The 16,868-nt window shown below is 32.0% G+C and overlaps 2 protein-coding genes across 2 annotated transcripts; one reads left to right on the top strand and one right to left on the bottom strand.

Annotated features, from left to right (window-relative positions):
* Positions 1 to 4,278: 4,278 nt before the first annotated feature.
* LOC130799793 (trihelix transcription factor ASR3-like) lies at positions 4,279 to 7,807 on the bottom strand. Its single transcript, XM_057663030.1, has 3 exons — positions 6,948 to 7,807; positions 5,627 to 5,683; positions 4,279 to 4,737 (listed from the first exon to the last, which is right to left on the bottom strand). Exons 1-3 carry the CDS (start codon positions 7,627 to 7,629, stop codon positions 4,514 to 4,516), a joined length of 963 nt encoding a protein of 320 aa, XP_057519013.1. The 5' UTR covers positions 7,630 to 7,807; the 3' UTR covers positions 4,279 to 4,513.
* A 1,665-nt stretch (positions 7,808 to 9,472) lies between these two features.
* On the top strand, positions 9,473 to 15,409 carry LOC130799792 (protein MHF1 homolog). Its single transcript, XM_057663029.1, has 4 exons — positions 9,473 to 9,650; positions 9,732 to 9,803; positions 10,971 to 11,051; positions 14,804 to 15,409. The coding sequence occupies exons 1-4, from the start codon at positions 9,530 to 9,532 to the stop codon at positions 14,950 to 14,952; spliced, it is 423 nt and encodes a 140-aa protein (XP_057519012.1). The 5' UTR covers positions 9,473 to 9,529; the 3' UTR covers positions 14,953 to 15,409.
* The last annotated feature ends 1,459 nt before the right edge of the window (positions 15,410 to 16,868 follow it).

The raw sequence follows: 16,868 nt of genomic DNA, 5'->3' as shown, positions 1-16,868 counted from the left end.
GCAATGAATCAAATGATAACATTGAATTTACGAGGTTTGGCTTGGCTATTATGTCCGTCCATGAAAATTTGAAAAAATAAGACGTTTTAATAACTTTATTCAAAAAACAAGCTTCGTCTCAAACTTTTTTCCCAAAATAAGCGTCCTTGGCTCCAAAGTTAGGCTTGGTGTATACTCGCTCTTACTAACAGCGAATTAAAAGAAATGGTCATAAATTTAGTCAAGGATAAAGTCGTTGTTTATGGGGTTGACTGGTCAACTGTAAAGTCGCTGTTAGTAACAACGACTTTAAGCTCTTCGTCAATTTTGGTGTTGGTGAACAACTGAAAAATGGAGTATTAACAAGAAAAATGAAAATAGTCAAAATACCAGCCAAAAACAACCAGCAACATGGGAAGGAAGAATGGGTCTAACTAGAGTGGGAAAACCCTCTTCATCAAGTTTAGCGGTCAATTTCTCTGCAACTTTAATGGTGTAGGCTCTTTCTTCTTCTGTTGCAACTTCGTAATTTCCCCTTACAACTCCATAACTCCTGCAATTTTCACAATACTTTTCATTTAATCCATCTTTAATAATCGAATTAAACTGTCGTTTTATTAGAATTAGACACATAGATAAGCTTCTCCTGTTCAAACCAAACTCACTTTCCGGGCGAGGATAATCGAGGGTATTGAACCTACAAAATCAAGAGAAAGCATGAGTAAAATGATAAATTAAGAAGGGGGAAACAAATCGACAATTAAGCAAAGGAGAGAAAACACACTTCAATATAAACAGGAGTAGGTGCAGGATTTTTGGCTACTCGGGAAGATCGTCGGACTCCTACCAGGTCAAGCCTAAGGGTCGCTGTTACTAACAGCGACTATACAGTTAACCAGTCAACCCTATAACTCGCTGTTAGTAAGAGTGACTTTACCCTTGACTAAATTTTTGACCATTTCTTTTATTTCGCTGTTAGTAAGAGCGAATATACACCAAGTCTAGCTTTGAAGCTAAGGATGCTTATTTTGGAAATAAAGTTTGAACGAAGCTTATTTTTTGAATAAAGTTATTAAAAAGTCTTATTCTTTTCAAAAAGTCGTCCGTCCATAAGCTATTGTTATTATCTAGGATAAATAAATTGTTATTATCTAGGATAAATAACGAGAATAATTCTACCTTTCACTGCTTATAATCCAGCAGTTCCACACTAACTACTGAAATAAGCAAATAGAAATAGGAACTTTTAAGGAGTATTTATGAGTACTTTTTCTTGAAGAGCAGTTAAATTTGACACTAGATTCGTATGTCTGTTCAATTTTCAACATAACATTAAAAAATTCTATATATTTGAGTCTAAAAAATTAAAAGGAACAGATGAAGTAGTAATTTGGACTATGCAATTTAAACAAAACATTATTTTGCAACTCAGTCTCCTGAAATCATATGAAAAGAGTGATTAAGGAAAAAAAGTGATAATGTAATAACAATTGGATAAATAGTTGATGAAATGAATGAAGGTATAATAAAAAAAGAAATGTTTACAAAATAAGAAAGAAAATGGGATATTAATTGTGAATATATACTCCCTCCGTTCTTTTTTGATCTTCCACTTTGGGTTTTTCACACATATTAAGAAAGATAGAATCTTTGGGTTGTAGTGGGTATTATTTTAATTAAATAGTAGTGTGAAGTAATTATTGTATTGGAAGTATGAGGTTGTAGTGGGTATTATTTTAATTAAATAGTAGTGTGAAGTAATGATTGTATTGAAAGTATGAGAGAAAAAATAATTATAAATAAAAGAAAAGGGGTACATTAAAAGAAAAGGGGGTTTTAAGGGGTAAAAGTGGGATAAAAACTTTCTAAAAATAGAAAGTATTTTAAAGTGGAAGAACTTTTGAAACTACCCGTTATAGTAATGTGGAAGATCAAAAAAGAACGGAGGGAGTATTGTAATTGAGAAATTGAAATATTTGATTAAAATAGAAAGTACCATAGAGTAACAAAGGGAGAATAACTCAAAATGATGCACTAGACAAAACTAAAAAAAATGAAATCTTTAGCATAAATTCAAAATGATTTTATCGTGAGACAATTGAAATTAGACTAAATAAGCTAATTAAATTAATTATAAAACATTCACTTTCAAGCTTAAAAATACTCCCTTTTAATTATTTGATAATTTAGATGATCTCATTTAAGAGGTAAGCAGCTTTAAAGTTTTGATGTTGGATATTAAATCAAGTGTCGCATTTACTGAAATCAAAAAATAAAAATAAAAAACTGTAAATTCTTAGTGAAATCAAATAGAGTAGCCAAAATGATAAATGTATCAATTTTTCAGATTTTCAAAGGATAAAATTCAACGTTTTCAAAATTGTCGTCCGTCAAATGAATCTTAATCGGACCCAATTCATCATCATCATCTTATTCAATATATTCCGCTCATAGAAAAACTATGGACAGGGTCTGGGGAGGGAAAAACGGCGATAACTCATATCCATAAAAGAGAGCGCGACCAAATGAGCCCCTCGGCTCGAGAAAGATAATAAGACGTAAGTATACGAAAAAGATAAAAAAGTGCATATAAATAAAATAAATAAGTAGAACCAACTACAGAAGAAAACAAAAAAAATACAAAACTAATAATAATAAAAGAAACTAATAAAAGAAAAAAATATGCAAAACTAATAATAAAAGAAACTAATTAATCTGACCCAATTCTTATAGAAATATTTTTTTTAACTTATCATTTTTTCATTTTTTTCACAATCAGTTTTAATTAATGTTATTTTATTTGGACATCATAGTATAAAAAAAATAAAAATTCAAGCAATTATTAAAAATAATTGCATCAGATTAAAATTAAAGATCATTTTTTTTATATTTATTCATTTTATATGCCAGATAAATCCACACCTTAAAGTATAATATCATAATTTTATGGAGTGCATGCATGCGTATTGACTTTTGTGGGAATCAAGAAATGAGTGAAGGTGTTTAAGAAGAAATTGAAGACTGAATTTAAGTGGGGTGAAGCTTGTTGATGCCCAAGCACCAAGCAGTCTTTTTTCTCTATCTAGATTCTGATTATAGTTTTCTATAAGTAAGATACATATACACTGGGTATGATAATGATGCTGGGTGAGGTAGCCCATGTTAGGAGATTGTTGATGTTCGTATTGAGTGCCCAAAGTTTTTATTTTGTGAGTGTGTATTGCTTTTTGAAAATACAATTGATGATTTAAGTTGTATTTTAAGATACCCAAAGTTTTTTCGTGAATTTCTCTATTTTTGTTGTATGATCAAGATCATAATCATTCTCCTTTGTCTTTGAATATTTTCCTTCTAATTTATCTTGTTCCCCAATTGTGTAATGTGGTTTAATTTAAATTAGTTGATCAATTATACAGTTTATTCGGACAAAATGAAAGAGTTAGAGGAGAGGCGGCGAGAATCAAATTCAAATCCTACCTGAAAAAAGTGATATAAGCTCCAACTAATTTAAAAGCCGATTTTAAAAATTCATTATTTCTATTCATTTGATTAACTATTTATAGCATGTTTGTCAATTTGAAATTCATTTCCAAATGTTGAATTGGACCAAATAGTACATTTGACAAATTATTTTTGTGCACTGAGGTCCTAAGGATGAAGGTGATTCGATTGAGTGAGTTGGAACTTGGAAGCACCAATGTCCAGTCCACTGCAACACAACACGTCAGCATCAAGGAGTCGAGGACTGAGGTCTAACTTTTGAGAAGGGGATATTCAATTTGAAGAGAAGCACAACACCGAGGAGTGAAGAATAAGAGATTCGATCGAATGGGAAGTAGGATGAAGACAAAGTGTGAGAGACACTGAAGAAAAAAAAATCTAAATCTAAAAATGCAAAGCGTTTGCGTGAATACTTCGTTTCACCCTCAAAACTGATTTTTGTTAAATTAATGAGTAGAACGTGCTTCCCAATGTTATACGCTACATCCGCCTATAGTTATCGGTAGCTTGCATACTTATTCATCTCATGCAGTCGTGCTACAATTTGTGAACTCATTATTTATTAACATGTACTTTCTCCATTCCTTAATGAAGTTCCTACAAGAAATGTTTACGGAATTAAAAAAAATAAAATCTTGTAGATAGTAGATGTTTTATGTTATTAAATAATAAATTTAATAGAGGAAAAGTGAGGACCATAACATTATAAAAATATTAAAAGAAAGTTAGTGAAGAATATATAAAGACCACAATTAATAAAAAGATATTTTTATAAAATTAGAGAGATACATGTCGGGACTATAATAAAGTTAATAGAAGATATATGAAGAACAAAAATAAACTAGGTGAAAAACGAATAAAAGAAAGATATTCCTACATTAATCAAAAATTCAAATATCAATAACCAAATCCTTAGCATGTGGTGTAAGTTCGTTCCCTACATCTAGAAACGTTATTAAACGTTATTGCCACTGTAATCATCTATCATCTATGTACTCCTCCATCGTCTAAAGATGTTTTAAGACTCGAAAAACTATAGCTTATCTGCAAGTTTGGTAACCACATCTGTGAGCTTGGCGAGAGCAGCAATGAGTACATCGTTGTGCTCCTTCTTCAGCTTGTTGTTTGCTTCCAATGCCCTTAAGATTTGTGACTCAAAGCAATTAGGATTGTGTTCTTCAAAGCACAGTCTCCCTCTTTTCCCTTTGTCTTGTGTATCACAGTTACTGGTGTCTGGCCATGATTTTCTTTTAGCATCTGTTGCAGTGTTAGTGTCATCGAACATCACAAGCTTATACTAGATAAAGGTTCCTCTCCTTCTTTTTTGGGCCCCCAGAGCGAATGGTAAGAAGACTCTTAGAAACTTAAGGCGTAATAAATAATATAAACTATTGTTGATATTTGAACTACTTTATATAAAAAGGACTAATAACTCATATTACTTAGAAAAACTATACATTATATCTAAATTTAATTCAAATTAATATAACCCTTGTAAATTAAAATAAATTTTTTAGACCCTAAAAAATATGAGGTCTTAGCTCTTAGGCGGTAGTCCGATTTGCCCTTGTTAATCGACGATCATGACAAAATATATTCGCTCCCTCAATCTTTCTGAAAAAGCACCATTTAACACAAAAAAAACTCGCATATCTAAATTAAATATTGATCTCCAAAGGACGTAGCGGGTAGTTTATTGTCAAACATGGGTATGTCACGTGCCCAAGTGTGATATTCATCTGTATATGATTTTTTGTTTTTGTTCCAAATACTACTAGTATTTACTATCAACTATCAAGTGTCATTGTCGAAGTTTCCAATATTAGAAAGTAGAGGACTTCGTGTAGGAAGAATCAAGTTATATGGACTACAAAGATGTATAATTATAGTGAATCATCAAGATCATTACACATGGTATATTTCGCTTACAAAAATTTTAATCGGTATTTGGAGAGAAATTAAAAAAGATAAATCATACCAATATTAAAAGGAGATAAGAAGATTGCAGCTACTTATCAACCCATTGTTGACTACTTACATAATCAAGTAAATGTAAAGATAGAGGTAGTTGTATATTGTATCAAATTAGAGTTTTATCAAGAAACAAAGAAGAAAATGGTTAAGCAAATAAAATAAAATCTCATACCCAAATTTGAGTTTCTCTTCTGTTCCTGGCATGCTTGAAGCTGCTGCTTTTTTATGCCTAAAAGAAAACAGAAAACAGTCGGCAAATGTTGTTATGGGTGTTAGGTAAAACAACTTATTGACTAATTCACTGATTTTAACACAAGGGTTGGTGACGTAAATCATCTTATATTAATGTTTAGTAAATTCATTAAATAATTCAGCTTCTTGTTAAAAATAGACTTATTTTTAATTTTTAACAAGCCGCTTTTAATAACGGGTTTAAAATTAACTGGTCAAATAAGTCAATGCATTACAAGCAACTACCCATTATCAAGTTATCATTCGATTTTTCACGCACCCACATAGTCAAATAGTTGTACAACTTGGTCTTTATAAAAATTATAAACAATTGTTATTAATAAAATTTACTCAACGGTATCATAAAATTTGTCTTACTTTTCTTTTTAGTCAATCTCATAAATTTGTCTTATTTATTTTGCTATTATCAACACTTCTTTAATTCATTTAACTCACCTTTTTATCTCGTCCACATAGCTGTCCCATTTTCCTATAAAATATCATTTTGTCTACTTTTCTTAATTTTCTCACCATTCGTCGTCAATAAAGCAATTTTCATAAGACAAAGAGAATATACTGAGACATCACATATTCATTTGACTACGCTTTAAGTTATAGGTATAGACAACAAACTGATTGATAAATAGTGTCTAATCTATAATAAGACAAATAATAGGAATAGAAGGGAGTATAAATAACAACCAACAATGAATCCATCATTCATTCATTCCACATATTGCCCGTTTTGTAGGTGGTAATAAATGTTGAAAATGAGAATAAAAACTAGTGTAATTTTGATTGAAAAATCTCTTAACTACCTTGATGGTCATACTTGTCCAACTTCAATCATCTCATTTTCTTCATGAAATTCATTCCAATGCATTATGAATAGGAGAGTTGGTATTATGTGGTAATGAAAATTTGTAAATAAAAAACTTTTTTGTAATTAAAGTCTCATCACCATTGGAATGACATGAAACTTTTGATGATATTTTATATTATAAATCATTTTTTACGGCTATTTAGTACCACTAATCAAACGAGCTAATGGAGTAATCTATACATAATTAAGTTAAAAACAACATATAACATTGTTACACAATAGCGAGTTAGTTCAACACACGTACAAAAGATATAGATAAGTGTTGGGCTCACTTAATACTACCTTGTATTCACCATAATAACCCATTCATAAAACCATGATATTAAACAACCAAAATAATTGAAGACATCAAAATGAAGAGAAAACACATAAATGTAACCTGAAACAGGCTCTGATGTGCATTTTTTGATAGCAGGACTATGAATTTCTCCATTGATGGAATCCTCATCACCATTTTGTTTTCCATTCTCAACACCATTCTCCATCTCCATAGATTCCTTATTCTCTCCACCCACCAATCCCACAATTTCTTCCTCCTCTTCTTCAGCATCATCATCTTCATCATCATCACCATCAATATACTCATTAACATCTTCCGGAACAGCCGGAACTGCCTGTAATGGCAATGGAGAAACAGCCCCATTCGAACCCAGTTCTCTCCCTTCAAGAACCTTAAAAACCTCAACATCAAACGAAACGGGCAATTTCTTCTCCTTCCTAAGATCATTCCTCATAGCCCAAAACGATTCAATCTTATCCGTCAATTTAGATTCCCAAACCTTAATCTTCCTAAAATCACCGATAAGATTGCTCCATCTTTTTCTGCATTGTGCAGGTCCTCTGTTAGCCCCTTGATGCTTACAATAAGTAGAAATCATTACCCATTTGGGTTCTGTGTTTTCTGACGATGATCCTGTCAATGTCGAAATTATTTTTCTTCCTTTGTTTGGACTGTTTTCTGTAATTTCCTTTGCTTGAATCAATGTTAACGTTTCTTGTCTCGTCCATCGAGGGTGTCTTCTACTCTTTTCATCACCATTGGATGATGATTCTATCGCCATTTTTAATGTTTTGTAAAGAAAAAGTATCAGAATTTAAAGTTTATCTTTGTGTTTTAACCCCTTTTGTTTTGGGATTTGTGGGGTTTTAGAATGGAATAGGGTTGTTTTGGAATAGAGGAGGATGATTAATTTATTAGGGGAATGTTTTAGGGTATTAAGTAGGGTTAATGAATTTGTGATTCTGTTTGATTTGGGGAGGTTACTTTTGTTAAACAATAAAATTGAAATATCTTCTTACAAGTCCAATAATAATGGGTATAAATGTATAATTGATAAAAGTTAATTATGATTATTACTTCCCTGTTTGGGAGGTATAGGTACTCTCTTGAGATATCGTGTCTCAATGAGTAGAGATGTTCAATACAAATCTGAAAATTCGATATTTATCGATTTAGTAACTGAATCTTATTTGACTTGAATAAAAATGGATATATAGTTATGTAAAAACCTATGTGGATACAAAACACAATGTTGAACTGATTCGAAACATATGGCCCAAAATCAATCCGGTGGCCCGAATGAACACCTTGACGGTGAAACGACCTCAAAATAAGGAGGTCATATCATATGCTATTAAATTTACTACCTTAATTCGGAATTACTTGCACTATTAGATGGTGGCACAATAATTAACGAAAGTCACTTTCAATGTATTTTTGTCTATTTTACTTACTGTGGATGAGAAGTTAATTAAAAAGTAATGATGTGATGAGCGAGAATAAATTATGAATAAAATAGAGAATTATTGAGTTACTTTTTGCCAAATGCGAAAAAGTGCAGCTAATGTGAAACAACCAAAATAGATAATAAGTGCAAGTATTGCCGAACGGAGGAAATATTAATTGGGCTATACAATTCTTATATGGACATGTGTCACGGTAAAATCGTTTCACACTAAGGATTTGTTAATCAATAAGTTTTGTATGAGACCATTTCATTATGAGACAAACCCGTATAATTAGTCAAATTCTTTAATCATTTTAAAGTTATATTTAATCGCCTTGAGATATAGGTGTACATTGAAACAATTCAATAAAGATAGTATCACTAACATAGTCTCATTTGAGAATCTGTGCTAACCCTGCTATAAGACGAATCTATATAATTAACTTATTTCTCTATTTGGTCATTTTAAAATTACAAGTGATTACTTTAATATTATTATAAATGATCACTTAAACTGTAACTAATCAATTTCATGTTATATTGAGATTTTAAAAAAAAAAAAAAATTACTTTCACAAATTTTGATTCATATGTTTGATTTTTTTTATTAATTTTTTTAAGTGTAGTAAGATTCAATTTAATTTGGTTTGAATTTCAATCGAAAAATTTAAAACTAAATTTAATTTAGTTTGATTTGTTTTTATATCGAATTCAAACTGAAAATTGAAGTTAAACGATTTATAATTAGGGTTTTAACTTCCAACCAATTCGTAATATCATACCAAGTGGAACCAAAATTTTGTTATTATAAACACGTCGAGGGGAGAGAACTAGATGGTAATGAGGTGTTTGGCAAAATGACTCAATTTTAGCTTATTTTGATATAAATAGAGGGTTGAGTGGCCAAACCAGTCAATTCTAAATGTTTGATAAACTAGTTGGTTTAACATCTTATTGATACGAAAAATTTATTTTTGAACAAGTTGCTCATAGCAGGGGGTTCAAAATAAATTGGTCAAATCAGCCATTGAAATTAACTATCAACTACCGGCTATCAACAACTATCTGATTGGTTAATTAGTTGATTGAGAGTTGAACCGCCAAATGACCCATCAGCCCGCCCATTCTCGAGGTTTTTCATGTAATCATGTGTTGTTGCACCACAAATTTGGCGCCTTAAATATTCTCAATTTCCAAATCAAATCAATTGAATTGAAAACAAGAGAATATTCAAAATGGAAATCGGAAGAACAGGCAGCGATATGGAAATGGATAGAGAAGACGACGACGATGAAGAAACCCTACTTTTGAGGGATCGTTTTCGCCTCTCCGCTATCTCCATTGTCGAATCTGAAGGTCCTTTTTCTTTTATTAATCTTTTATCTTTTTTTAAATTGCTTAATATTTATTACAGTTTTGTTTCGCAAATTTATGCAGCGAAGAAAAATGGAATGCAGGTATCTGAGCCCATTGTTGCTTGCCTTTCCAATTTAGCGTTTAATTATGCAGGTAGTCTTCGATTTATTCTAATTCCATATTTTCTGCTCCTCTAGGGTTAGCTAAATTACAAATATTAGGATTATAGCTTTGTAATGAGATTTTTCTCTTAAATTGAAGATAATACTCATTTGTCATCACCTTTTCAACCTTGAGAGTGATTAAATCTTGTTGAAATGTTGTTCTATAGCTGGAAAACCTTTTTACTGATGCATTAGATTTGGAAATATTTGTTAAAATTAGCAATTGTAATTGAGTGACGAGTGTAACAGAATTAACTTAACCTAAATATTAAGCGCAAGTTTTACTTTTCTTAATCAACTTTAAAATTGAACTATTTTTAACGTCAATGTTGGGAAATGATGATATCATTTGTAATGGTACCGGCTTTCATACTTCATGTTCAATTACCCAAGGATATAATCTTTGGCGCCGGAATTTTATGATCTTCTAACTGTATTTCTAATTAAATACATCCTCAGTCCCATGAAGTTCGCTACAAGTATAATTTCCTACTTTTTTAATTTGTTGTTTCGTTTTAGGGAGAATAAGTCAAAACTTTTAAATGTGTGGATGAGATGAAAAGATATTAAATATGTGGATGCGAAATGTTAAGTGAGTGGTCATTTCCAAAAAGAAGATGTTAATGACCCTAATTCGATTAGGCGGACGAAAATTAAAATTGTACAAATTTGATGGGATAAAGTAGTTGTTATCATAGTAAAAGGATTCCGTTTTATATAAGCCTTTTCAAATTAATAATTTGTAGGAGCAACGTCATACATAGACTTCAGGCGTACGCTTTTAGTTGGAACTCCTTTAGAATGATACATTAATTCAAGTTGTTTATATTCTTATTAAGATCTTAAAATCAAACAAGCTGGATCTTAGATTGGAGGGGAGTGAATGGTTGATGATGAAGATAGATATTACAGTTGACCCAATGCTTGAATCTTATTCTTTCACTTGTTTTTGTCAAGCACAATTTTTTCAATAGATATACTGATGCCTCTACTTAGTAAAAGATGATCTGTGGTGATTGCACATAGGGACTTCTATATTCCTTTGTGGATAACTTGTTCATCAGTTACATATCACATATCATGTGTCTATTAATGATCTTAGAGTTTAGTCAGTTGCAAAACTCATGCTAATGGAGGTTATCTTTTTGTATGGCAGAGCATCTGGCCAAGGACCTTGAGCTTTTTGCACACCATGCTGGTCGTAAATTAGTGAATACCGAGGATGTTATTCTTGCAGGTATTCCATACAAGTTCAAAGTTAATTCAGTTGTTGAAAATTGAGGTTTACAGAAGGATTGATATTTATCACTATTAACACATTTATGTTACATTATGCTAACTGATTTGTCATTTCTCACACCGCTCTTATTCAAATTCATTCCAGTTGGTTCTCTACAACCATGTTTATCTGAATAAAATCTTAGTTTATTTTGTTTCTGTTTCCTTGTTTTCCTTGGTCTTTCTCTTCCCTTCTCCCTTTTTTCATTTGTTTTGAAGAAGAGGGTGTGGGGGCATCACCAAGGTTATTTGGTCAATATGAATATAGCATATTGATTTAGTATGTTATTCCTTTTTTGAAGTTTTGTGTTGGACAATTCATTTCACCTCAAGTACTTATGACAAATCTTTAACTCGACAATTTGAAATTTCATATGGGGACAAATTATGGAAATGTTTCATGAAGTAGTTGAAACAGACTCTTGGACACGTACTCATGTCTGACTAAAATAGGTTGGAACTATGGTAAGAAGTATTCAATGCCGTGCAAAAAGTTTGAGATGTAATTTTGGAGCAGGATAATCTTTTTGACTTTTTAGGTCATTTGTTTTGTTCAACTAGCTGCGAAGCCAAAAGCCTTTGGAAACTTCATAAAAGCCTCAATCAGAGAAGACATTGAGTTCCTATTAGCTCTCTGCTCCTGTAAGCAATAGTAGATTTTCAGCACACTTTACTTCATGAGCTGGAATCCATGCATTTCAGATGAAAATAAAGTGCTAGACATCTGATTCAAACATCTGGAAAAGCATACATCTCTATAACGAAAAGATGAATGGACACATGGAGGATTACTTTGTCTAAGGCCCTTTTGAGCATGGAAGTAAAAAGAAGGCTTGCCATTTTTTGCTCTCCGTTTTAGCAAAACTAATATAAGAAAGACCATTCCAATGAATTATTACCTTTTTGGTATCAATTGTAATCTTACTTTTGGAGATATATGTGCTGTAGAATAGCATTTTATAGACTTTGTAGCTAGCAGCACAATATCAATAATTTGGCTCTCTGAAAAAAACTTTCTTGAGACTCATGAAGTACCTCAGACATGACTGTGAAGGTGTCATGAAGTAAGAATTTAAGAAACAATCTTATGACTTGTGGTAAACAAAAGAGCTGGAAAGTGGCCAAAAGTGTTGCACTATACAAGGATAAAATAATTTAGGATTTAAGTAGAGTTATTGCAGTACACTTTATCCGAGTCATAACAAAAGTCTTTCACACCATAAATTTCGAACTTAATGACTGATGAAGCTTGCTTGAAAAATAGGCATTAGAGCCATCCACGCCTAGAGTCTTATTATCGGTATTACTGCACAAAGTCTTATCAATACTCAATAGTATTAACAGGATGAATCAATATTGATTCAGCTTGCTGATTGAATGTAGGAACACTTCTTATAGTAGACGGTTCAACCATAGGGAGTAAATCAACCTTCCATCCCAGTAGTTTTCTGCTGCTGAATATTATTAGGATCATGAAGTTTATTATCTTAACAAAAGATGGAGCCAATCCAAATTGTAGCCATTCTTGATACTAGTTCCTTCAAGTTTCAACAGCCTCAAAAAAAATTAAAGTCTCAATGGCAGATTCCTAGGTTTCAGTGAGAACTTCCTTTCTAAAAAACTCCCAACTACTTTTACTTTATTGGAATAATCTGACCTTCGAATACTTTGTAAATATCAATTCTATCTACCTCTGCAAGACCTGTGTTCTCTTTAGGTTGTGCACTGGCCATTTCACCTTCTCCAAGAGATGGAACGTTTACATGACCTTTTTGAGTTGACTTCCATTTCTCTTGAAATAGAAGCTCCTCCTCTCTGCAGCTAGCAGTTGGAAAGAGTTTGGGGTTAAAAAAGACGAAGAAAGCCTTCTTGTTTTTTTATCCTCCTAGTAACCAACCCCCATCTATTAGCTTGATGTCAAAGTTATGTGTCCATAGCTTAATAATGAAAATTCATTTCCCCCCTCTGAAATAAAGACTTGTATTTAGACATGAGTATAGAAGTTAGAACTTTATTCTCATCATTTATGGTTGACTATTGACATAAAATCGTCCATCATGGAGAAAAATAGTACAACTATTGACAAAATCCAGTCCGGTCAACATGTAAAGAATAGAGTCAATCTAATTGTTAGAAGCAAGTGCAAGATCTTGCTGCTGCAAATACCACAAGCATAGCCATCTTTCTTAGTATGACTGTACTGCCAAAATCTTACCAACAGTATGGGATCTCTTAGTAGGATTGTAGCCTGTAGGAGCCACAAATTTGAGAGATTTCCCTTTGCCAATTTGAAAGCAGTAAACATATGAGATTAAGCATTCTCCTATTAAGTACGTACTTGTTAAGAGTCACCATTTGGGTAACCAACTCTTATATGTGTAATATTACTGCTGAGTGCTGACAGACTGAATTGTTTTTGCAATGGCAATGGTTGACTTAAATTTTTGTGACTTCAGCTTGCATGGAATCCAATTCTGCAAGTGCCTTCTTAGTACAATAGATTGATTGACTATTGTGCAGGAGTTACACTCTACTGTAAATTGATGATGGCTTGCCTTTTGAAAATGCTCCAGCTCCTAGAGTGAAAGCATATCCTTCACTTCTAGTGCTCCTCAAATCATCCGAATCATATCCTTGTGGTTCGGTGGAAGCAATAGAGATTGAGTGCATAGCTTGGGCTTTGGAATTAAGTTCAACTATATGATAAATTGAGAAGTATACTATATTTACTTCATAGAAAATTAAGAATACCGATAATTCATAGGATGGCGGATTATTCTAATAGCATCCTAATCATTGGTTTTCATGAATTTCTGAACAGACATTGCTAAAATGCTCTTTTGCTTTAGCCTTTCTCAAGAACATAATTAGTGGTTTGCATAACCTAAGGATGATAAAAGATAGATGCAATCCTCACAGAAAAGCTGCCTAGTTTATAATGAATGCAGAACAAGTTTTCAAGTTTTATAAGACTCTTTCTATTTTTTAATTTTAGGTTCTTCATCATCGCCTCCGATTTTCTTTTCTAAGTTTCTTCTTTTAGGGTTGCTTACTTTCTGAAATAACCCCTCTTTTTTATCTTTTTAATCTGATAGACAGATTTCATTTTACCAGACTTCAGTTCATCTGTGGTTCATAGCTTGTCCCAGAATTATTTGCTTACAAACTATTTTTTCAGCACCACATAATTTGTTTATTTTCGTGCCAGTCTTATGTGTTTATTCGTAGTTATCATTCCTATTATGGCCATCTTGTGATTATTGCTCCTCTAGACAGAGTCCTAGATTATGTAAATGATTGATATATCAGTGCAGCTCTTCATTTGTGTTGATAAAGCACTATGCTCATAGACAGCATTCTCTAATCCTCTTCCTACTTGGCCCACAAACATGTCCAAAACTCCACGATGTTTGATTCCATAGAAATCTGTCTTTGATCATTTCTTGAGGCTAGTATATCCGTGATAGAATCTGTATACTTTTGTTTACTGCAATCAAGAGTCAAAAGAAACAACTTTTGTTATTACAAGGGTCACGTATTGTACATCCGACCCTCTCAAACTCTGCCTAATAGGGAGCCACTCAAGTGGCATCAGAGTAATGACATGTTTAATGACTGCAGGATTCATCAGTCAGTATAGTGAAATTTATGTAGTTTTACAGTCGAGTCTTAAATTTTGACAACTTCAAAACATCTTAAACGTTTCTGCAGCCCATCGAAATGAGAACCTTTCACTGCAATTAAGGACCTTCTGCAATGACCTCAAAGCAAAAGAACCTCTGTCAGAGAGAAAGCGAAAGAAAGCTTCAAGGAAGGATGACAAAGCTACTACAAGTGCCATCGAGAATATCGACCCCTGATTACAGTTCTCTCAAAAAGTGGTTAGTCTTACGTCATATTTCCATTTTTCGTAAAACTGATTTCTTCGGAAATATTCTCGTCGACCACTAGGAAATAGGAAAGGTGCTCTACTAAACTAGTACCCGCAGGACCTCCCACATTGATGATGGATAAATAAATCTTCTCAAGTTTAGTAAGAAAAATGCCTGTATTTGGCAATGTTATTAATATGTGCTCTATTTAAAGCCCGTTATGAGCCCGAGTTCAGACTGAGAGGTATTGTAAGCTCTGTAGACTGTATAAATATTTGCCTTTATATTATAGGGTAGGGGGCTGAGAAGCATATTTTTCATACGAGAGTGCTACAGCCTTAAAACTGATGCTCCTACAGCAATTAATATGGGCTGATAGATAATTGCTTAAATAGGGTCTTACTCTCACATTGAAACTATATAAGTTACGCACTGTTTTCAGTGACATGTTTGTATATTTATCTGAGAAGAATTATGGCGTATAACTGTTTTGTGCCTTTGGTCCTTGTAAATTTAATGCCTATTTTCTTAGTATAGGCTGTTAGTACATACCGTTATAGGATTATATATGAATTTGGTTTTATTGCAATTCCAAAAATATCTGTTTCTGTTATAGGAACTTGTTTTTACTTACAGAACTCGGTTCACCCTTTTTTCTGTTTTCCTTATTGGATGATGCCATGATGGGATTTACTAGTAGTAGTACTCCCTCCGTCTCCCTCTGTCCCACTCATTATCAAAAAGAAATAGAGTGTTATTTAAGGAAAAAGTGAATATTGGTAATATGAAGAGAAAGAATGAATTATGAATGAAATTAAAATATTTAAAATGTATTAATTGGATTAAAAGAAAGTAGTCGGTAATTATTCAAAAATAAAATTAATGTAAAATGAGTAGGACGTACCAAAATGACAATTAATGTAAAATAAGTGGGAGGAAGGGACAAGGGAGTCCATGTATAATGAATGGCATTTTAGGTTTGCTTGTTGGGTCCCGAAGTGCCTACTTTGCACATGGGTTATAGGAGTAGTTAGAGAACACATTGATACAATATGTTAGCATTCTTTGTACCTTTAATAAATCACATAGGAGTATTTTTTAAGGTCATGTTTAGTGTATTTCAATTTTGTTTAATTGGGCTTATTTTTAGGATTTTTATATTTTATTTTGCTCTTTCTTCCTTGTATTAATTTTCATTAAATGAATTTCGTTTATTATAAATTAAGCTTATTTTATTATTTTAGGTTGACTGGATAGGATTTAGTTGTTAGTTTATTATTTCACTTTATTCGGGAGGAATTTAAGTTTAATTTTCATTGTTCTCTTCTTTTAGCTTTTCTTTTTTCTTGGCCTATCATATAACTAAAATTTAAAAAAATCGGAAAATAACAATATCTTACAAAACAATCTATTAGCTTTGATGTTTTGAACATCTCATCTCTCATCATTTGATTCAATATAAAATGTAACTGCTAAGATAAGGAAAGTGGTAACAATGTTTTAATAAGCTAAATTAGAATATGTGGATGCCCTTAAAATGCATTTGATTATAATTTCTTTATGAAGGTGTATTTAAAATGCATTTTGCACATGTCCTTATCTATTATTTATTTTGCAAGCTTAAATAAAAAATGGTTAGTACATTTGGTATATTGTAAATGGTCAAACAAATACTCTTCTATTTTGTCTCATTTATTTTTTATATAGAGACTAAAGAATTAGATATAAAAGACGTAAATGAATGGATTTTAAGTATAGAGGATAAATATGGTGAAATTATATCTACAAATAAAAATAAAATAAAAATTTATTAAAGCAGACTAAAATAAAAAAATAAGATAAATTAAATAAAATATACTAGTGAAAACCTTAATATTAGAGCAGTGTTGATGAGGTAGAAATTG

The sequence above is a fragment of the Amaranthus tricolor genome, chromosome 14 (genome assembly GCF_026212465.1).
Source record: "Amaranthus tricolor cultivar Red isolate AtriRed21 chromosome 14, ASM2621246v1, whole genome shotgun sequence".
Classification (NCBI taxonomy): domain Eukaryota; kingdom Viridiplantae; phylum Streptophyta; class Magnoliopsida; order Caryophyllales; family Amaranthaceae; genus Amaranthus; species Amaranthus tricolor.
Note: the sequence above shows the minus strand (reverse complement) of the source record. Positions and strands in the feature narration are given on the sequence as shown.

Coding starts and splice junctions, on each gene's coding strand:
- LOC130799792 (XM_057663029.1), top strand. CDS start 9,530: ATGGAAATCGGAAGAACAGGCAGCGATATGGAAATGGATAGAGAAGAC. Junction 9,804..10,970: donor TTTAGCGTTTAATTATGCAG/GTAGTCTTCGAT, acceptor TTTGTATGGCAG/AGCATCTGGCCAAGGACCTT. Junction 11,052..14,803: donor CGAGGATGTTATTCTTGCAG/GTATTCCATACA, acceptor ACGTTTCTGCAG/CCCATCGAAATGAGAACCTT.
- LOC130799793 (XM_057663030.1), bottom strand. CDS start 7,629: ATGGCGATAGAATCATCATCCAATGGTGATGAAAAGAGTAGAAGACAC. Junction 5,684..6,947: donor CACATCAGAGCCTGTTTCAG/GTTACATTTATG, acceptor GTTTTCTTTTAG/GCATAAAAAAGCAGCAGCTT. Junction 4,738..5,626: donor GAAGAGAAACTCAAATTTGG/GTATGAGATTTT, acceptor ACACTGCAACAG/ATGCTAAAAGAAAATCATGG.